The following is a 22,022-nucleotide window of genomic DNA, read 5'->3' on the forward strand; positions in this document are numbered from 1 at the left end:
GTATTACATCAAAGATATAGCTTTATGTTCACTTGCAGTTCCTTGAAATTGAACTTTTGGTAAGTGTACTGTAGATTTCCGTTTGTCTTTTTTTTATTGCCTTGCCTTTTTCAACAGTAGCTGGATACCATCCCAGAGCAATGCAACTGTGGGAAACACTATCCAGACAAAAGCATGTGATGGCTTTTTGTTTGTTGTTAAATGTATCCATTAAAGTTTGGTTACAAGATGCATTTGGACATCTTATTATCAACACACACTAGTCTGTATGAAGGAATATTTTTATAACTGAAAATAGTGTGGAAGTAAGAAGCCAAAATAAGGCATCATCAGCTTAATTTGAGTGTGAATACTATAGAGTCTACAATAAGACTAACTAAAGACTTTATTAGGGAGTGTCAGCCCTAGGAGCCATAATCGGCCCAACAATTACTCTAATATGGCCGATGGGACGGGTGTGGAGAAAAACGAAGGACAGCATAAAGTTTGGACGTTTAACTCTATTTTCACAAGTTTTACAATATTCCTAAGGAGGACCACCTTTATTACCATTCATACTACACCATGGTCTGTATATGATAATGTCTGTGTATATAATTACTATGAGCATTCATCACATACAAATAAAATATTTAATTGATGTATGTATGTATAACACCGATAGCCTTTTTAATGGCTATGGAAATAAATGTTGACAAATGTTAACCCAACTATCTCTAATGCCAAAAGCTTTTGGAAACACTCAGCAAAAGGGCTCTCGAGTCCTCATTAACCAGGACAATGTCCTAATTCATAATTATTCTGAGGAAGCTACTGTGTCAAACATTGCATATCAAAATGTGACTTTCATAGAATAGACAGTAAATGATGCTGAATAAATATCATTAAATCATAGTTTAAGATTTTATTGAATTAATACATTATCAGCTGTCGGTTCAACAGGTAGTTCATATTTTATGAACACTGTCAAAAGATTCCAAAAGATGTCTCTTATTCAGCCTTTTCAGCCTGGAAAAAAATATGAAAAACATAATTATTCAACACATATTTAAAACTCTGGTGGTATGTGGTGTTGCACTATTGTCTACACCTTAAATTAAAGGTCTATATACTAGTAAATTAATACTTTGGGATACTATAAAGAACAAAACCAAGAAACAAATGTACGTTTTGTGTAAAATCAAATTACATGAATTACCTTTCCAATATCACGGCTCTTGGCTCTCAGTTTGTTGACCTGGGATTCAGCAATGTCAGCACGCTCCTGAGCTTCCTCCATCTCATGCTGGAGCTTTCTCAGTCGGGACATGTGGGTGTTGGCCTGTTCCTCCTATTCAGTGTTACAGTATGTTGCATTGTTTTAAAAATATCTGATCATACAGCAGGTAAAATTAGTTTTGAACATGTCACCCATTTTCAAAGTAAATATATTTCTAAAAGTGCTATTGACATGAAATTCTCATGAGATGTTGGTCCCTTTTGCATCTCTCTTTCTTTATGTGTTTGATAGTTTCCGCCTGTATCATTTCTCATTGTTACATATAACTTAATTTATGGACATCTATGAATTGATTTATTTGCATTTGTGGGTAGTTACACACATATGGTGAGAATTTCATTTAAATAGCACCTTTAGAAATCTATTTACATAGAAAATTGGTGACATTGTCAGTACTTATTTTTCCTGTTGTATGTATTTCTGTCATTAAGTTGTGCTTCCCATATGTAAAATCAAAAACCATTTTACTCACAGCGTCCTCAGCCTGCCTCTTGTAAGCCTTGACTTTGAGCTGCAACTTATCCACCAGATCCTGAAGTCTGACCAAATTCTTCTTGTCCTCCTCAGTCTGCATAGATAACAAACTGTTACTGCTGGCTAGAGAAGAAAGAGTTTAGGGACTTGAATAAGGTGAATATTTAGGTAAATGTGTAATCACCTGGTAAGTGAGCTCTTTAACTCTCCTCTCATATTTACGGACTCCTTTAACAGCATCAGCTCCACGTCTTTGCTCAGCTTCAACTTCAGCTTCCAGTTCACGGACCTTTAATGCCATGATAAATAATCAGCTTTTAATAAATGTTAGAGTACAGAGAAAAAAATGAGTTCTTATGAGGGAATCAAAGTGTTACACTTAATAATAGCTCGACTTTATATAGAGTACATACCCTGGACTCCAGTTTCTGGAGCTGCTTCTTGCCGCCCTTCATAGCGAGGCTCTCTGCCTCATCCAGACGGTGCTGCAGGTCCTTGACTGTGACCTCCAGGTTCTTCTTCATCCTCTCCAGATGAGCACTGGTGTCCTGCTCCTTCTTCAGCTCCTCAGCCATCATGGCAGCCTGAAAATATGGGTGGTATTGGCATTGTTGATGAAGTATGATTTTGAAAAGAAAAGATGGCAAAGCTTCTAAATTACTAACTTACATCAGTGATAGCCTTTTTGGCCTTCTCCTCAGCATTTCTTGCTTCTTGAACAGCATCATCCACCTCACCCTGAACCTGGACAAAGTCAGCCTCCAGCTTCTTCTTGGTGTTCAAAAGACTGGTGTTCTGAATGAAGCAAGAAAAATATATTTTATTGATGTGACTCTTACTCAATGGAATCACAAAGTTCTTGTAAAGTAATAATATAAACCTGAGAGTGAAGCAGTCCGACACGCTCGCTAGCATCAACCAACTCCTGCTCAGCTACTTTGCGTCCTCTCTCTGTCTGCTCCAGAGCGACTCTCAACTCTTCAATTTCAGCCACCATCAGACCATTTCTGCGCTCCACCATGGCGACCTGCTCCTTCATGTCTTCCTGTCCTCTGAGAGCATCATCCAGGTGCAGTTGGGCATCCTGATTAAATAAATAAATAAATCAATAAATAACCATTTTAATTTTTAACAAATGATCTACCAACTCACCTTGAGCTGTCCTTGGACATTCCTCAGTTGTTTCTGGGCCTCAGCAGCCTGTCTGTTGGCATGGCTCAGCTGAATCTCCATCTCATTCAGGTCTCCCTCCATCTTCTTCTTGATTCTCAGGGCATCATTCCTGCTCCTGACCTCAGCATCAAGAGTGCTCTGCATGGAGTCAATCACCCTCTGGCTGTTCCTCTTGATCTGCTCCATCTCCTCATCCTTCTCTGCCAGCTTCCTGTCAATCTCACCTTTTACCTGGTTGAGCTCAAGCTGAATACGAAGAATCTTGGCCTCCTCATGCTCCAGAGTTCCCTTTAAATGATTTAAACAGCTATGTTAAAAAATCCTTTCAAAATAAGGTGGATAAAAGATTTTTACCCTAATTTCAAAGTCAATTTGTATAAAATACCTCAGCTTCCTCCAGAGCTGTCTGAATTTCAGACTTCTCAGTCTCAACAGTCTTCTTGGCCTTTTCCAGCTCATGGATGGTCTTTCCTGTTTCACCAATCTGCTCAGTCAGATCTGAGATCTCCTCTACAGAATAAGAATAAAAAATAAATAAAAATAAAACAGCACTTTGAAAGTAATATTTGTTCTTAAATTTCAGACCCCACAGCAATTAGAGTTAGAGTCAAAATCTCACAGAATCTTCCGAAATACAGTTTTCAAACAGATAACATTTACATGGGTTCTATAAAGTACATTTATAAAGGTCAGAGAATAACCCTCATGAGATAGAATTTTATTTAAAGTGCGATTGACATACGCTGCAGATTCTTGTTCTCTCTCTTGATGGTCTCAAGATGATCCAGAGCCTCTTCATATGAGTTCTTCATCTTGAACAACTCAGTGCTGAGAGAACGAGCCTCCTTTTGGGCTCCTTCCAGCTCTGCCTGGCTCTCCTCATACTTCTGCTTCCATTCTGCCAGGACCTAGAAATATACCAGTACCAAATATATCCAAGTCCCCATGATTACTTGCTAATATAAATTTTGGCTTCAATAAAATCATTGTGATCTTGTTTTGCTGTTACCTTATCAAAGTTCCTCTGCTTCTTGTCAAGGTTGGCAGCCAGAGCATTAGCTCTCTCCACATCAATCATGAGGTCCTCCACCTCACCCTGCAGCCTCTGCTTGGTCTTTTCCAGTGAGGCACACTTGGAGTTCACAGCCTCAATGGATTCCTCAGCGTCCTGCAGGCGCTGGGCAAGCTTTTTCCTGTTGTTAAAATAATTTTGTATTTGTTTAATGAAAAAACTCTGAAACCCAATTAGGAAAATGAAAGTATTGCGACTTACTTGGCCTCCTCCAGCTCCTCAGTGCGCTGGATGGCATCAGTCTCATATTTGGATCGCCACTGAGCCACCTCACTGTTGGCCTTGGACATTCCTCGCTGCAGCTCACCCTTGGCCTCCTGCTCCTCCTCAAACTGCTCTCTGAGCAGGTCACAGTCATGACGTGCTGACTGAACAGCATGAGCCAGGGCATTCTTGGCCTGTTGAACACACAATCAATGTCAGATGGACAACTTCAATGTTTAAATCAATTTTAAAGTCTAATGCTGAGAGGATGAGAAATTTAAATGATAACAACTAGGAACCAAATTAGAGGACAGTCCAACTGATTTAAAACTTATGTGTTTAAATTAGTAAGTGCTATGATATAAAAGAAGACAGAAAATAATTCAGACCTTCACTTCCTCCTCAACGTGTCTCTTCAGCTCCTCAATCTGCTGAGTGAAGGCCTGCTTGCCCCTTGTGAGCTGAGAAACAAGAGCTTCTTTCTCCTCAAGCTGGCGACTAAACTCACCTGTAATTAACACACATAAATTAAGCCTAGCTTGTTTAATTTTATCCATTGATTGATGGTAGTTTTAGGTCAAGTCAATGTGAATAATTTCCAGAGACAGAACAGTTTTTTTGTTTTATGTCCCCTTACCATTCTCTGTCTGAAGTCTCGCCTTATGGGCATTAATGTCATTCAGCTGACGAACATTCTCATCATTTTTGGCTTTGAGTTCACTTAGTTGATCCTCAAGAGTCCTGCACATTTTCTCCAAGTTGCCCTGTGAAGATTAGCATATGTTATTTATAAAAGAGATTTACTGCAAATCAATTATACATATAACATATAAATATATAACTGTTGACAATAATTTGAAAATTACTTTAAATTTAGAATAAACAACTGTAACTAAAATAATTATGGTTATATTCATGTTAACAGTTCATGAATATCTGCTTTTAAATGCTCAAACAAAATTTGTTCTCTAAAATAAACCCCCACACCTTTGCTTTAGCGACAGCCTCCATGTTGCTGGAGAGGTCATCAATCTCCATCTTGTACTCGCTCTTTTCTTTCTCCAGCTTCTGTTTGACACGCTGGAGGTTGTCGATTTGCTCTCCGAGCTCTGCAACAGTGTCAGCTTGCTTCTTACGGAGAGCTGCTGCAGTAGCTTCATGCTGCAGAGTTGATTCCTCAAGATCACGACGCAGTTTCTGGAACTCAGCCTCTCGCTTCTTGTTCATCTCAATCTGAGCAGCTGTTGCTCCACCAGCTTCCTCGAGCCTCTCGCTGATCTCTTCAAGCTCCCTGGAGAGGTCGGCTCTCTGCTTCTCTACCTTAGCCCGAGATGCCCTCTCAGCCTCAATCTCCTCTTCCAGTTCCTCAATACGAGCCTAGTGCAATGATAATATGAAAAGAACATTACCGAATGAACATGCTTTAGATTCAGTGAATATATTATTGAGTTATAACCATGTTACCTGCAGTTCTTTGATCTTCTTCTGGAGTTGAGCACCTAGGGTTTGTTCATCCTCAATTTTGCTGAGAAGTTGGCTGATTTCAAAGTCCTTCCTGTAACAGGACAAGAAGAGCATATTCAGTATTATAGACTTGAACATAAAGAAAGCTTTTGCTTACCACTTTGATGCTGCTCACAGAAACATAATTAAAACTGAAGTCATTGACTGATGACGTTATTGTTCGGCATTAGAGATTTGTGGACAAAGTAGGGCATAAATGTGTCAGATTTGACAGCACTACATTCAGCTGCTGGTGAGATTTTGTAGTCTACATTTAAGGAGTGGACGATCTAACAGAAAAACTTTGCTAGTAATAAGGGAAAAAAGCCCTACTTCTTGATTTTTTCGTCAGACTGCTGCTTGTCATTCTCCAGATCCATTATGGATTCCTGGGCCAGTTTCAGATCTCCCTCCAGCTTCCTCTTGGCTCTCTCAAGGTCCATGCGGAGCTTCTTCTCTTGCTCCAGTGAACCCTCAAGCTATAAAATCATGTCAGTTGAATAAAGTTTGAAAGACAGTGATTCAATACTCTTTCCATTAAAAAAGCAATATGATTATAGTTTTCTTACATCATCAACTTGCTGTTCCAGCTTTGTCTTGGCCTTGGTCAGAGTGTTGACTTTGTCCTCCTCTGCCTGGAGATCATCCAGTGTTTGCTGATGGGCCTCTTGTAAGGCTTTCTTCTCCTTTGTTAACTTGGCAATGGCCTCATCCTGAGATGCCATCTCCTCTGTCAGGTTTTTCACCTAAGGATTGTACAAAGGATGTATTTAAATATAAGTTAAAAACTATATATCTCAGGAAAGAATTAATATATTTTAATTTAGATGTGTCTTTTTTTAAACACAAAAAAATATAGATAAATTGAACCTTGTTTTCTGTGGCATGTTTCTCCTTCTCCACTTTGGCCAAGGTGAGCTCCAAGTCATCAATGTCCTTCTTTAGCTCAGAGCATTCATCCTCCAGCTTCCTCTTCTTAGCAGTCAGCTCAGCATTGATTTCCTCTTCATCCTCCAGTCTCTCACTTGTCTCTTTGAGTTTGGCCTCGAGCTGGATCTTGCTCTTAATGAGCCCCTCACACCTTTCTTCAGCATCAGAGAGATTGTCAACTTCCTATAATACATGGAACAGACAACAATGTATAATTTAGTGTTGTCATGTCGTGTGTCTTGGCAATTGCTCATTATTCATTTTTAAAAAATCTACACTCTGTTGTGCCACATACACAGTCAGAATCAGCTAACCTGCATACAAGACATTATAGGCATTGTATATTTGTTCTTTTGTTTCCTACTTACTGCAGCCACTTGAAGTTGCAGGTCATTCTTCTCCTGCAGCAGGGCGACCATCTTCTCTTCCAGTTCCTTCTTCTTGGCCAGAGCAGTAGCCAGGTCTGTCTGCATCTTCTCATAGTTCTCCTTCATGTTCTGGAGCTCCTTCTCAGTCTCAGCACTCTTCAGAAGAGGCTTGATCTTGAAGTACAGTTTCAGCCATGGCCAGTTCTTGACATTCATGAAAGAACGGATGTTGTACTGGATGGAGAAGATAGATTCTCTAAAAACCAAACATGAAAGTGTTACTTTTAATATAGTAGGATCTTATAAGGAAAGCAATACAAAAGAGAATACAATAGAGTTTAGTATGATAATGTTACCTCCTCTCCATCATCTTCACAAACTCTTTCCTCATGACGTATCCTCTGCAGAGAGCCTGAGTCATGGTCACCAGCTCAGCCAGTTTATCATCTCTCATCTCCTCAAGAGTGCCCAGCAGACCAGCTTTGAAGAACACCTATTTTGTTATGTAAAAATAATTAAATAATAACAATAAGTGCTGTGCAAATGGACACTCTATTTACACTCATTAAAATAATGAAGTGTACCTTTGTGTGCCCAAACTTGTACTGTGTGTGATCCACATCAATGGAGCCAAGCAGCTTCTCTGAAGCTTTCTTGTTGTCAATGAACTGTCCCTCAGGGATGACACTGGCATTCAACACTTTGTATCTTCAAGAGAGAATCATGTTGTTACCTGGATTTTTCATCCATCATATTCAAGTTTACTCTTTACAACAACAATGAAATAATTTCTGCTGTCTAATACAGTAATGTGCTGTCACCTCTGCTTGAAGTCACCATAGAGGATTCTGCTGGGGAAACCCTTTCTGCAGATTCTGATGCCCTCCAGTACACCGTTACACCTCAGCTGGTGGATGACCAGGAAGTTCTCCATAAGACCTGAGAGTCAGAAATGTATAACATTTCAAAACTTTCTTTATGTCACTGTGTAATGTTTTGTGCAGTTAGTAGGACTTTGGGGTGTTTTACCTGGGGTCTTTGTCTCATTGGGAATCAGACAACGGACAAAGTGAGGATGAGTGCTTCTTAAGTTGGTCATCAGCTTGCCCAGATTCTCCTGTAGATCAGCATCATTAGACAATAGGTTAATAATATTTAAATATGAGTAATTAATTATTTTTCCTACACTATAAATCTATACATACTCTGAAAAGAGCAGACACAGTCTGGAAGGAACCGCCCTTCTTCTTACCACCCTTCTTGCCACCACCAGCCTCTGTTTTCATAAACAGTAAATTTCATTATTGGAACTGAATGAATATTTTTCACAGTGTACATATTAGCCTGCAGTATGTACATTATAGTTATTAGACAGATACATACTATCTGTACTGGACATGGGAGTTTGTGAGCACTTTTGTTTCTTACCTTCACCTCCAGCATGGGCTACATACAGGAGGGCCAACAGTTTGTTTGAAGACTTCTGGTAGAGCTGCACAACTGAGTCATTCAGTGGGTCCTTGTTCTTGTCCAGCCAGCCAGTGATATTGTAGTCCACTGTACCAGCATAGTGAACCAGGGAGAAGTGTGCCTCAGCCTTGCCCTTTGCAGGCTTTGGCTTCTCAAAGCATTTGGTCTTGCCAAGATGCTGATCGTGCAGCTTGTTCTTGAAAGTTGTGTCAGAGGCCTTGGGGAACATGCACTCCTCTTCAAGGATGGAGAAGATGCCCATTGGCTGAGAAAATATTACATAATATATTAATATTTTATGGAGGTAACATATGCACCCACATGTACATTTCTTCCAGGGCAGCTTCTTACCTTCTCAATAAGCTCAATGCAGGCAGCCAAGTCCATACCAAAGTCAATGAACTCCCATTCAATGCCTTCTTTCTTGTACTCCTCTTGCTCCAGGACAAACATGTGGTGGTTGAAAAACTGTTGCAGTTTCTCATTGGTGAAGTTGATGCAGAGTTGCTCCAAACTGTTGAACTGTAATAGTACAAAGGTATTTAATAGCAAAAGAGTGTTTTTCTTCAAAAATACTGAAATATTCCTCAGGCGCTTACATCGAAGATCTCAAATCCAGCGATATCCAGCACTCCAATGAAGAACTGTCTGGGTTGCTTTGTGTCCAGCATCTCATTGATACGCACAACCATCCACAAGAACATTTTCTCATATATGGATTTGCACAGTGCTGAGACAGCATTGTTGACCTGGAATAAGAGAATTTAAATTTGTTTTTCTCAAAAATAAATAAATGAATAGATAAATAGTAATATATGTTCATTTGTCAAAATGCAAATATTTAAAAACTTTTATTCACTTACCTGTGGGACGGTCTGACCTTTGGTCACCATCTCATTGCCAACTTTAACTCTTGGGTAGCACAGAGCTTTCAGCATATCAGCCGAGTTCAGGCCCAATAGGTAGGCGATTTTATCAGCCACTGGTTGATAAATAGAAATTTAATGCTTTAGGTCAACTGGAAAATATTTAGTTAGCCCAAGTTAGACTCTAATCTTCTGTGAATCAGCAGATTTAGTAGATTTTTCTCATTTACCCTCAGTGCCATCAGGTTCAGCCTGCTCCTCCCTCTGCTTCTGCTTGAATTTCATGTTGCCATGATGCATCACAGCACCAGTCAGCTTGTAGATGCCCACTTTTTCCTCAGCAGTGAAGCCCAAGATGTCAATTGCAGTCTGAATTGCACATAAAAGGTAATAATTAACATTGTGATATTTTTGTCATATATACATATACATATATATTTGCAGTCTAAGAAAAGGTATGAACTGAGTCTTTACATCTGTTGCAATGAACTCCTCCACATCATTAATGCTTTTGACAGTCACTTCACCCTGACTGATCATTGGATAGTCAAAGGGATTTGTGGTGATCAGAAGAGCCTCTGAAAGACCAGAAGAAATGCATAAATAAATAAATGCTATGAATCCAAATTAAACTTCACCGTACAAATACCAGTCAGTACCTACCCAGGAGCTCAGGCTTGTGCCCTGTCATTAGCTGATAGAAGATATGGTAGCTCCTCTCAGCAGACAACTGGAAGGTGACACGGGACTTCTCCAGCAGATCTAAGACCAAAAATTCAGTGTGAGACAAAAGTGTGCAGATTTCATAACATCAGACAGCAACAGTGAATAAAATGTAAAAAAAGAAAAATTAAAATAACTTACATGTTTCAATATCAGCTGAAGCCAGTTTGCCAGTGGTTCCAAAATGAATTCTGATAAATTTACCCTAAACGTATCAGATTTAAATTAACAGTTATTTTTGACAGTTTGCTTTCACACCTGGTATTCTTTTCTGTTCCAACACTTACAAAGCGAGAGGAGTTGTCATTCCTAACAGTCTTGGCATTACCATATGCCTCCAGCAGAGGGTTAGCTGCAATGATTTGATCTTCCAGGGAACCCTAGAAAAATTATGTTACACCTTTTTTGGTATACTGTAAAAACTTTACTTACTTTTTCCAAGTAAAAGCAGTTATACCTGCATCTTGCCAGGTGTAGGCTCTGCCTTCTTGGATGCAGTCATTGCAATTATTGCAAAGTACTGGATGACACGCTTAGTGTTGACAGTCTTTCCTGCACCAGATTCTCCGCTGGAGAAAGAAAGAGTTGAATTGAGTTTTATTGTGTGTTTTTTCATATCTGACATTCATTTATTGGTATATTACTCACGTGATGAGGATAGACTGGTTCTCACGATCTAAAAAGAACAAATACTTAAATTGATTGTTAATTTAAAACCACAAATGATCAAAATACTGTGCTGATGAAACATCAGATGTGCTATGCCATGTTTTGTGTTTCATATATATATATATATATTTCATGTATATCCTACATGATATTCTAAATGTATATATATATTTAGTATATCCTCTAAAATAAAACATACCAGTGAGCATGAACTGATAGGCATTATCAGAGATGGAAAAGATGTGCGGTGGAGCCTCAACTCTCTTTTTGCCCCTGTATGCCACAACAACCTGAGCGTCATACACAGGAAGCCACTTGTAGGGATTCACGACGACACAGAAGAGGCCGGAATAAGTCTGGAAAGCAGAGTAAGTTCACAAATGTCATTGTGTCCACACTGGACATCTATATCATTTTAATAACTTCTCCCAGTATAGAAAAGTAGAGAACAGGCAAACACTATTATTAAATGTTTGTTAAACACCTACATAGATCATCCATGATGCAAAACGCTCTTTGAGGTTAAACAGCACGGCAGGCTCATTGAGGTGGGTCATCATGGCCATGTCCTCAATTTTATCAAACTTTGGGGGATTCATGGGGTGGATGTCATCCTCTTTTACAGTGACTGTCTACATAGAAAGAAACAATTTTTAAAAAATTTAATAAGTACATTATGTAACATATAATATTAATCTTATCTGTTTTCGGGAGAAAGTTGAATGGGTGGAATTGTTAAAGTTAGAATCTTTTATGAATATTCACTTACCTTTCCTCCAAGTGTGTCAACAGTGGCTTTACCACCCTCCTTCTTGACAAGTTTGCCCTTGACATACATCTCATCAGGAACAGCCACAAAGTAAGCCGTCTTGGCATCAAATGGAGCAGTCTGGGCCTCAATCCTCTCCCTTTCTGGCTTGCGGAGATAAATGGCCGCAGGGCCATACTGCTCCATCTCTGCGTCTGTGCTCATGGTGGCACTTTAGTGGTAACTGACAAAAGGAGAAGGGATATGAATGAGTTGGAACATGTTAAATTGTGATATAGTTTTACATAATTTGGAAATATTTTTTAATGAACATTATTATAACCATTTGGGAGTTGTGTTATTTAAGACACATCTCACCTCACTTTATCCCTACTGAGTGGCTCTGATCTGTTGTTATCTGAAGATGCATTTAAAGAAAAATATAGATGAAAGAAAACACAAAGTCAACATATTTGCACTGCTATCACCTACAGCAGTCACATTACATAGAATTTTGGTTAAGCAGTCTTCCTTGGCTGCATAGTTGTTGTTTTTTAACAGTTTTCAAACATTCAGTAATCCATACACAACATTTCAAGTGTTTCATTACAACTCTTAATGAAAGATTTAATCTAGTTGAGTAAATCAGTAAATCAATAGCATTTGATATTTCCTTTCCTTCAAGAGTGCTAAAATGAAATTGAAAAAATGGAACAAACAGCTACGATAAATTTGATTAAAAGTTAATTCAGTTTAAAAAAACAAACAAGCACTGACCTGTTGAGGATGCCTTTCAGTTCTCTGAGGAGACTGAAGTAGTTGCTTTTATACAGGCTTAAACAGCTTGGTCAGCAGCAGTCTGCCTCTCGATTTGGTCAAGCATCCCTGTCATTTTAAGACCCCTCTTGTGACATATTATGTTTACTCAGCTTTTTGCGTACCAGATTTTATCTTGCTTAAATAAGAAAATAGTTCCAATACAGGAAAAGGAAAAAAATATTAAATTAATCAGTCAAGCAGGAGAAGAATTTTATAGAAATATAGTAAAATTGAAAATCAAAATAAATAAATAGTCAAATAAAGCAGCTTCAAGTTCCTTTATTGCATGGGACATTGTATGTTCTATGTCATCCTTGTTGAATGATGTGAAAAGATCAAATTATAGCCATTTTGAAAACATAAATAATCTATTACAGGAGTTGTGCTTTGACTTCCATTTTTAAACCCATTACCTCTTTCCCTTTAGAAAGATGCACTGAAATGTCATTAGTATTGAGTGTCAGAGCTTGTCCACATTTCAGATATTTAAAATACTGTAAAATGTAGTATCGTTTACATGACTCAAAAACAAGAAAAGTCAACCCCTCACAAAAAATATGTTAATTTTAAAGAGAATGCAATTTTATGTTAGTAATATTGTGCAATATGTTCTAGATAAACACTGGCAATAGCTTTATTTCAGCTCATAAAAAGAGTAATGTCTAAAGTATGCACTAAAATAGATGCTACTCAATGAACATAATTTTTTAAGCACGAATTTTCACCAATAAATCATTAACTTAGGTAATATTTGAATCTGATTTACTTGAGAAATATTTTTCTATTTTATTTTATAGTGAGAGGTTGTCACTACTTAGCCACACTATTAAACATGTTCTTACGAATGAAAATTAATTTTGGAGAAGCCTCCATGTGTTGCTGGTATACAGTTGCAGTGCATTGGCACATCTATCTGAGTGGGACTTATTATAGGTCTTATCTCAGCCCGGTTGGCAAATGTTCTTCTAGTGCTTATAAGGCAATGTGTAATACCAGTTGAACTTTATGGAAAAGGCCTTACATTCAGTTTTATTAGAGGAATATGAGATGTGCCAATGTTCTGCAACTGTACACCAGCACCTCTTAGGTGCTCCCTCAAAATGAATTCCCATTCCCTGGCTATGAACATGTTTAATAGTGTGGGTAAGTAGAGACAACCTCTGTCAAAGATCTTTATCCTCAAGCTACATTTGATGTTGTTTTTGTTTTTGAAACATGGTGCCCTTGATCAACTGTGTGACTTTCATTTTAAAACATTACTAGCATAGTCCCCAAAGTAGAATAATCTATATAATCTCCCAAATGGTTGACAGCTGCCTGAATGCCACTCAGAGGAATTAAAACAAAATGCAGAATCACAGTTTTAAATATGTCTTTAGGTTGACATAGAACTATATAAATCTAACTGGGTTCATATAACTTAAGGGCTGAGATATTAACCATATTTATTGAGCATCTCGTTGTCCTGCCTATTCATGCATCTGTGCTGAAGCTACAAGACTTGCAAATGACTGCTGTAATTCACTTTCACTGTGCAAAACTTGTTTGCTGAAAAATATGAGCAAGTATGAACAGTTATAATTTGATGACTTCTGTTGGCTAATGATGGTGTAGATAATTATATCAGTCAAAAAGGGGAAACTGGTGTTTTTTGTTAAATGCTATAAAACATTATGACATGTTTACTTTTGTAAAAAATAAAAAAAAAAAGTCCTGCAAAAATAAATAGATTTTTCTCTCCGTTTTCATTAACTGGACTTCTGTTAACTTGTGTATTCACAGACCCCAGAGGTATACCTTTCTGTAATTTCTAAGACGATAATCATAGGTGCAGTGGGCAGGTTTCGTCACACTATGCAATTTTTTATAGCTCCTTGTAAACATTAGATGCTTCATGTGCAACTAGAAAAAAAACTATATTTGAACCAAATTTATTTATTCAGTACATTTATTCTTTGATTTTAACAAAAGGTCAGATTGAGATCAGAACATTTTGCAAGATGGTGTTTTCTTACAGTAGTTTATTCCTGGGGTCCATAGAGACCCAAGTCGGTAATCCTTTTACTACAATGATTTATATGTTGATATAGGATAGCCTACAGTGTGACCTGATGACCTGCTTAAGCACTGTACATATTTTAGAACTATTATTTGCCTTGTGCTGACAGAAAATGTTTTACCAGCAGAGCTTCACCTACCATGACTTAAAGAAAACAGTTACAGAAAATGTTTCAAGACTGAAATTCAGGCATATGGCTCACCTCTTTCTCAGATAGTTAAAACAATGCATATCTGCTAGATTTTAAATGTACCTGTGTCATTGCATTTTTGTATTGGATTTGATTTCCATCAGTTAATAAAGGTTATATTTTCCTTTGCCAATAAGAGACGCACTGTTGCCTAAATTACTTAAAAGAAGACGTTGATATTAAATGTAGATTTTTTTAGACAGAAGAAACTATAAACATATTTTTTCTGGGCTAATGTAAGCGAGAGCTCTTCTGAACTACAAACATCGCGCCGTTTGTAGTTTTTTGTGACTCGGGTTGTGCACTCTGGCACCGGAAGTTCCTGTGAGGGTTACACACGCTTTGAGTAGGCAAGCTAGTATTAGCTTGCTAAAGTTAGCATAGCTTTTATCCGGAACAGCCGCCTTTTCTGTGAAGAAATGAAAACATTAAACGGAAAAACCGATGTCATATTTGTAAGTTACACTACACCGTATATTTCACAGAACATTTGTTAGTGTTTGTTGATTAGAGGTTTTGGGTAGCTAGCATTAACTTTAACTTTATTCTAGCTAATGTGGAAGTTTGATAAAGCTTGAAATCAGAGATAACGTTTTGCCAAATCGACTGTGCTTACACATTTGACACAAAGAAATTATCTTTATTTTTTTTATGAGTTATTAACTGTGAAAAATCGCTACAATAGTAACACCGCTGTTTGATTTCTGGATACTAGGAGGACGACGATCTACCTTATGAAGAGGAGATCATCAGGAATCCATATTCAGTCAAGTGCTGGATGCGTTACATCGAATTCAAACAGAATGGACCAAAATCTACCCTCAATATGATATATGAGCGGGCTCTAAAAGAACTCCCTGGCAGGTAACTAACAAGAGACCGTTACAAAAAAAATTGTGGACATTGTGCTGAGAAGCCAATAGCAACGGATAACTCAAAACCCATAGACTATACATTATTGTACAAGATTCTGTGCAGCAACTATTTCCCAAGTGTCTAACCACCCTTCCCACTCATTTTTGCAGCTATAAGTTGTGGTACAATTATCTGAGAGAGAGGCGAAAACAAGTCAAAGGGAAATGTATCACAGAACCAGCCTATGAAGAAGTCAATAATTGTCATGAAAGGGCACTAGTGTTCATGCACAAGGTAATACCTCCTATAGATCTTGATGCTTAGCCACTTTACTCATAAAAGTAACATTTGGTCTGCAAGAGCTTTGCATAAAACTAACTGTCTTTACTTAAACTAGATGCCTAGAATATGGATGGATTACTGCCAGTTCCTTGTGTCTCAATGCAAGATCACAAGAAGTCGTAGAACATTTGACCGAGCACTTAGAGCTCTTCCTGTAACTCAGCACCCACGCATCTGGCCTCTGTATCTCCGCTTTGTCCGTGACTTGCCATTGCCTGAAACAGCCATCCGAGTGTACCGCAGGTACCTTAAGGTGAGAACATACTGCACAACCTTAAGTCTATACAGCAGCTGTCATTTAAAATGTTAAGGTGATTTCTGATTTAATTTTTGTTTTACAGGTGTCATCTGTCAAAGTGTATTCTGTGGCATAAATGTTGTCCTTAGCCTCTGAAGATTCTTAGCTGTTATCCAAAAGACCTTACATGCATTCAATAACAAGCTTTATGGCTGATTAAGAAAGTTTTAAAAGATAGACAAGTTCCCTAATCTGTTCATGCAGAATACCTGTGAAAATATTTCTTTCTGAATGTTTAATGTCTTACTGTCTTCTCTTGATACCTTGTAGCTTTCTCCAGAAAATGCAGAAGAATACATAGACTACTTGCGGTCTGTTGGCCGCCTCGATGAAGCAGCTGTGCGGCTAGCAGCTGTTGTCAATGATGAAAACTTTGTGTCCAAAGAGGGAAAGTCTAACTATCAAGTAAGATGGGATTCTTCCAGACACTTTTCAACACTCCAGCCTTTTAAGCTACATGAAAAAAATATAAAAAAAAATGTTTTTCTTCTTCTTTTCTTTTTTTGGACAGCTGTGGCATGAACTATGTGACCTGATCTCCCAGAATCCTGACAAGGTGACCTCTCTGAATGTAGGAGCCATCATTCGAGGAGGCCTCACTCGCTTCACAGATCAACTTGGAAAACTTTGGTGCTCCTTAGCTGACTATTACATCAGGAGTGGCCACTTTGAGAAAGTGTGTTTCCTCTGAATAGCATTCATTTTTACCCCTAATATATATAAGTAACTAAAACACATCTCTACTTTACCTTTTATTTTAGGTTGAGTCATTTTGCATTAAAATAATTTGTTATCAGTGAGTTTGTCCAACTGTAGCCAAACATTTTTTTTTTCCTCAGGCACGTGATGTCTATGAAGAGGCCATCCTTACAGTAGTCACTGTAAGGGATTTCACACAAGTGTTTGACAGTTATGCTCAATTTGAGGAGAGCATGATCGCTGCTAAGATGGAGACTACAGCTGAGATGGGGCAGGATGAGAATGGTGAGTATGTGTGCATCAGTTAATCTTGATAACTGTCTTTGTTTTTTGTTTTGTTTTTTTCATGTGTACATTACTCTTTGTTTTTCTCCACTCAGATGACATAGACCTGGAGCTAAGACTTGCCCGCTTTGAGCAGCTCATTGCCCGGCGACCCCTCTTGTTGAACAGTGTACTCTTGAGACAGAACCCCCATAATGTTCATGAGTGGCACAAGCGGGTAAAACTGTATGACGGAAATCCACGACAGGTGGGTTTTAAATATTTTGCGAATGATTGGGACAGTGCACAAGTCACAATATATACATTTCACACACAAAAAAACTACCTTCATGTAGTGAATTACTAATAAATAGCCCTATTTTCTTCAGATCATCAACACATACACGGAGGCAGTCCAGACTATTGATCCAATGAAGGCCACAGGGAAACCTCACTCACTCTGGGTTTTCTTTGCTAAATTCTATGAGGAAAATGAGCAGCTGGACGATGTAAGTCATTATTTAAACTTACGTTTACCTTTTTCAGATCATTCATTATTATTATTATTATTAGTAGTAGTAGTATTAGTATCATTATTATCATTATTATTATTATTGTTATTGTTGTTAGTTCCCTGTATTTACTAACTTTATTTACTAACTCAACTCAGGCGAGGACAATCTTTGAGAAGGCTACCAAGGTGAACTACAAACAGGTGGATGACCTTGCTGCAGTGTGGTGTGAATATGGAGAGATGGAACTTCGTCATGAGAATTACGAACAGGCACTACGAATTCTGAGGGTAACTGATCTGCATCATATACATCATGCACATGATCCTTTTTGGAGCCATATTTAGGAACATCTTGTGGGCATCATATATTGTTTGGGAATGACCAGGTTGTGAAATAAAGAAGACATTTGTTAGACTTGTTATTTAAATGTCTTTTGAAAGTATATTTCAAAATATAATTAACACCTGGTAACTGAAGTTATAGGCTGTAGTTTCACTTGCACCGAGTAAAAATGTTTGCAGTTGTTTACAAAGGCAATTTTAAGCAAAGGGTGTAATATAAGTAGTTGCATCACCTTTTAAACTTATGAAACCATTTACATATTTGTATTTATTTTATTTAGAAAGCAACAGCTATCCCATCCAAGAAAGCAGAGTACTTTGATGCTTCTGAGCCTGTCCAAAACAGAGTCTACAAATCCTTGAAGGTCTGGTCAATGCTGGCAGACTTGGAGGAAAGTCTTGGCACTTTCCAGGTATGTTCAATTATTTTTGTGTGATATGGTTTGAGACCTAAATACACTCATGTATTTGATATTGGTCTAACAATCATTTATGTGTTAAGTCTAAGCTTTTCTCTTTTTCTCCACAGTCTACTAAAGCAGTTTATGACCGGATTATTGATCTCCGGATTGCCACTCCACAGATCATCATCAATTACGCCATGTTCCTTGAAGAGCACAACTACTTTGAGGAAAGCTTTAAAGTAATAATGTGTAGCTAATTAACTAGACCACTACTTATTTTCAAAATACAATTTGTCCTTGTCGACTGTAGCCATCTTTTTAATGGTGTTATTAATATTTCTTTCAGGCATATGAACGTGGTATCGCTCTTTTCAAGTGGCCAAATGTTTACGACATCTGGAACACTTACCTCACCAAGTTTATTGATCGATATGGGGGCAAGAAGTTGGAAAGAGCCAGAGATTTATTTGAACAGGCATTGGATGGCTGCCCAGCCAAATTTGCTAAGAGTGAATATCTTTGGTTGAATTACACTGACAAATTTTGTACATTGCAGTGTCCCCCCCCCCCCCAAATTATAAAATTTACCTAACCACAATGGCTTTCTTTTCAGCTATTTATCTACTGTATGCCAAGTTGGAGGAGGAGTATGGATTGGCACGACACGCTATGGCTGTATATGAAAGAGCAACACAGGCAGTAGAAACTGAGGAGAGACATCTCATGTTTAACATCTACATCAAGAGAGCAGCTGAAATTTATGGAGTTACGTATACCAGAGCAATCTACCAGAAGGCTATTGAGGTACGGTAGCATTGTCCTCTCTCTTAAATACAGCTGCATTATCCTTTTTAATAATTTTTTTTTTTTTTTTTTTTTTAATTCTAAGCTCATAATTACAGGATCCGCCATGATGTGATGCTATAAAGCTTTTTACTGTTCATTTTGCAGAATGTCATTATTCATCAACTTTCTTTTCTGGCCAGAAATTAGACTTTTCACTCATTAATAAAAGTTAATTCACTTTTATGCCACTGTTGGAATATTGTAAATATCCCAAAGGTCATATTGCATTTATAGTTCGCTAGATACGGAATTTCATTAAATCGATGAAAACTATAACCAATGATCATGTTTATTTTAGCCACAATTGATAAGATAATCCATATCAGTTAAAGAGCAAAATTGATTTTATGACTGACCGCATTATTATTTTGCAAATATAATAAATCTAGACAGTAGTCGCCCTCTTTAAAAAAAAATTACATTTTTTTTTTGTAAAGTTGTTCATAATTATGGCATTTTTAATATATGCAAAGATCAGAAGTCATATACTTAATGTAAAAGGAATAACTTTACATTTTGATGGACAAAATACTGGTTACCTTAAATTACTGAACAAAGTTGCATTACAAAATTAAACTTCCCATCACCCCTGTGCTCACGATCTATTGCTCACCAAATACACCAATTTGCATGCCTTGTTTTGGTAAATGGTTCTGTGCAGTGTTCATACCATTTGTGTTTGTCCAGGTCCTTCCTGATGAGCATGCAAGAGACATGTGTCTACGGTTTGCTGACATGGAGAGTAAACTTGGTGAGATTGATCGTGCTAGAGCAATCTACTCCTACTGCTCCCAGATCTGTGACCCAAGGGTACGTGAATTCACCCCGTCTAGTCATTCTGTCTACATTTTCTTCAAAATCTTTGGTTATATCGGCTTAAATTTTTACTTGACGTTTCAGGTGACGGCTAATTTCTGGCAAACCTGGAAAGATTTTGAGATCCGCCATGGAAATGAGGACACGATTAGAGAGATGTTGAGGATCAAACGAAGTGTCCAGGCTACATACAACACACAGGTCAACTTTATGTCCTCTCAGATGCTGAAGGCCACAACAAGCTCCACAGGCACTGGTAGGAGAAGTTGGATTAACCTAAAAGTGTGCCCCATTCAGATGTAGTAACATGAATATCACTGTATGTGTTATATCAGATACTGGCTATTTGATATGTTTCAATTTATATTGATATGGTTGAATGGTCCGTATTTACTCCAAATCTTGAAGGAACTTCCTAGACCTACACAAGAATTAACGTAGGGTCATTTAGGTGTCATTTTTTTATGTATTTATTTATTTGTTGTTGTTTTTTTTTTCAAGTGGTTCTGCATTTGTTTAACCATCTGTTTCTGGTGTTCAGTGTCAGATCTTGCTCCAGGCCAGATGGGAATTGATGATATGAAGATGTTGGAACAGAAAGCACAACAGCTTGCTGCAGAGGCTGAACAGGACAAGCCTAAACCCAAAGAGAAGATTCTCTTTGTCAGGTTTGTTCTTCATTATTTTTTAAGTTTAAAGTATCTGTAGATTTCTTTTTTTTTTTCTTTTTAATATAACAGAACTTCATCGTCCAAAGGAAGCTGAGACACATGAATCCTTTTCACTTTAATTATGCAGGAGTGACACTTCTCGCAGTGAGCTGGCAGAACTTGCCAAACAAGCCAATCCTGATGAAATAGACATCGATGATGATGAGGATGAAGAAGATGAAGACCAAGGACCGGATGGTGCGTGAAAGACAGTACAATTTTTCAGAATGTTTTTTGTAAACATTTTTCAATGGAGATATTTTCATAAATTCCTCTTTTTTCCTCTTGGTTTTACAGAGGTGCAGCTTGAACAGAAGAGCGTCCCTACAGCTGTTTTTGGAGGCCTTAAAGATGACTAGACAATAATTCTCTCAGACTTGTAAATTTGAGTTCTACATTCTCTTGTGATCATTCGACAGAACTATTCATAAATGTGTAGTTTTATTCAGCATTCATTCAGCATTTAATAGAGTTTGACACGTGGGGGGGGGGACAGAATGGCAGCACTGGTGTTTCTGTTTATTTTCCTTGTGGATTTGTGTAGTTTATAATATAAGATATATTAGTTTTGACCACTTGGTGTCAGTATTTCTCAAACTTGGGGCTCAAGATAACCTTTTAGTTGTATGTATTATGAATTATTATTTGCGGTAACACAATGACTGTAATTGAAACCTGATATAGTTTGTCTGTTCTTTTTGGTTGTTTTATAAAATGTAAGAAAGAAACAATGAAAACATTTTTTTAAATCCAATAAATGCAAGGATCTTTCTCTAACAGGAAGTTCTACCCTAGAAAAACATGGGGGAGGAGCATGTCTTTTCAGTCGTTTGAAACTGGAGCTGCGCATTCAAGCCTCACATTGTTGGCTTGAGGCTCACCAGTAGATGGGTGTCTTGTAATGCCAAGAGTTTCTGGAAAGCTTTCCTAACTTGTTGGCAATTGTCACTATCCAAATCTTCTACACTTAAATGTTTTTTTTCCCCAGTGACAAGTCCAGGATTGCTGGGCTAATTGATATTTTTGAAAGTTTTTTGCTAATAATGTTACAAAAATGGTGGTATTTTGGGTGTATTTGAGAAGCATTTTTAATCATATTTCCACACTCTTGGCAGTGCTTTTCAGTTATGTGCAAGCAGCTCTGGCTGTGACAAACTGAATGTCTAAAACTGCCTTTGTAATCGAAGTGATAAATACCTTTAAACCTGCAGTAACATTCTTCTGATTAAAAAGCTGTTTTCTTTTCAAAGTAATCTTTAATTAAAAGAGAAACTGAACTGCTTGATGCATTTGCTGTATAGTCCTCTAGAACTCATGTTCTTTTATTCAGAAATGACTAGAAGCAGAACTGTGTAAGTAGCGTTTGAAGAATCACTTTTGTGATT

The 22,022-nt window shown here is 37.7% G+C and overlaps 2 protein-coding genes across 2 annotated transcripts; one reads left to right on the forward strand and one right to left on the reverse strand.

Annotated features, from left to right (window-relative positions):
* Window positions 1-884: 884 nt before the first annotated feature.
* On the reverse strand, window positions 885-12,366 carry LOC100707599 (myosin heavy chain, fast skeletal muscle). The gene is made up of 41 exons (XM_019357831.2): window positions 12,257-12,366; window positions 11,858-11,897; window positions 11,501-11,723; window positions 11,220-11,363; window positions 10,931-11,087; window positions 10,711-10,738; window positions 10,520-10,631; window positions 10,350-10,442; window positions 10,204-10,267; window positions 10,003-10,101; window positions 9,814-9,917; window positions 9,570-9,708; window positions 9,337-9,455; window positions 9,073-9,222; window positions 8,825-8,995; window positions 8,432-8,738; window positions 8,209-8,279; window positions 8,033-8,120; window positions 7,825-7,942; window positions 7,588-7,711; window positions 7,360-7,496; window positions 7,004-7,259; window positions 6,576-6,818; window positions 6,275-6,451; window positions 6,039-6,184; window positions 5,667-5,757; window positions 5,190-5,579; window positions 4,840-4,966; window positions 4,592-4,710; window positions 4,200-4,396; window positions 3,936-4,119; window positions 3,669-3,834; window positions 3,312-3,436; window positions 2,906-3,214; window positions 2,634-2,837; window positions 2,423-2,548; window positions 2,167-2,337; window positions 1,938-2,042; window positions 1,752-1,847; window positions 1,199-1,330; window positions 885-1,008 (listed from the first exon to the last, which is right to left on the reverse strand). Exons 3-41 carry the CDS (start codon window positions 11,702-11,704, stop codon window positions 991-993), a joined length of 5,811 nt encoding a protein of 1,936 aa, XP_019213376.1. The 5' UTR covers window positions 11,705-11,723; window positions 11,858-11,897; window positions 12,257-12,366; the 3' UTR covers window positions 885-990.
* Window positions 12,367-14,842: 2,476 nt separating this feature from the next.
* Window positions 14,843-21,491, forward strand: xab2 (XPA binding protein 2). Its single transcript, XM_003442092.5, has 19 exons — window positions 14,843-15,002; window positions 15,263-15,411; window positions 15,573-15,696; window positions 15,800-15,997; window positions 16,313-16,447; window positions 16,554-16,718; window positions 16,882-17,026; window positions 17,122-17,273; window positions 17,395-17,514; window positions 17,676-17,807; window positions 18,143-18,274; window positions 18,391-18,504; window positions 18,612-18,774; window positions 18,879-19,069; window positions 19,799-19,921; window positions 20,012-20,183; window positions 20,469-20,595; window positions 20,726-20,835; window positions 20,935-21,491. Exons 1-19 carry the CDS (start codon window positions 14,967-14,969, stop codon window positions 20,994-20,996), a joined length of 2,550 nt encoding a protein of 849 aa, XP_003442140.1. The 5' UTR covers window positions 14,843-14,966; the 3' UTR covers window positions 20,997-21,491.
* Window positions 21,492-22,022: the final 531 nt, after the last annotated feature.

This window comes from Oreochromis niloticus, linkage group LG4 (genome assembly GCF_001858045.2).
Source record: "Oreochromis niloticus isolate F11D_XX linkage group LG4, O_niloticus_UMD_NMBU, whole genome shotgun sequence".
NCBI classification, from domain to species: Eukaryota; Metazoa; Chordata; class Actinopteri; order Cichliformes; family Cichlidae; genus Oreochromis; species Oreochromis niloticus.

Bases quoted from the DNA above. Each gene is read 5' to 3' on its own strand.
- LOC100707599 (XM_019357831.2), bottom strand. From the start codon at position 11,704: ATGAGCACAGACGCAGAGATGGAGCAGTATGGCCCTGCGGCCATTTAT. The intron at 11,088-11,219 runs GTAGGTGTTTAA...TCTGCTTTCCAG, and splicing joins TTGCATCATGGATGATCTAT to ACTTATTCCGGCCTCTTCTG. The intron at 9,918-10,002 runs GTAGGTACTGAC...CTGGTCTTTCAG, and splicing joins GCACAAGCCTGAGCTCCTGG to AGGCTCTTCTGATCACCACA.
- xab2 (XM_003442092.5), top strand. From the start codon at position 14,967: ATGAAAACATTAAACGGAAAAACCGATGTCATATTT. The intron at 17,274-17,394 runs GTGGGTTTTAAA...TATTTTCTTCAG, and splicing joins ATGACGGAAATCCACGACAG to ATCATCAACACATACACGGA. The intron at 18,775-18,878 runs GTGAATATCTTT...CTTTCTTTTCAG, and splicing joins CCCAGCCAAATTTGCTAAGA to CTATTTATCTACTGTATGCC.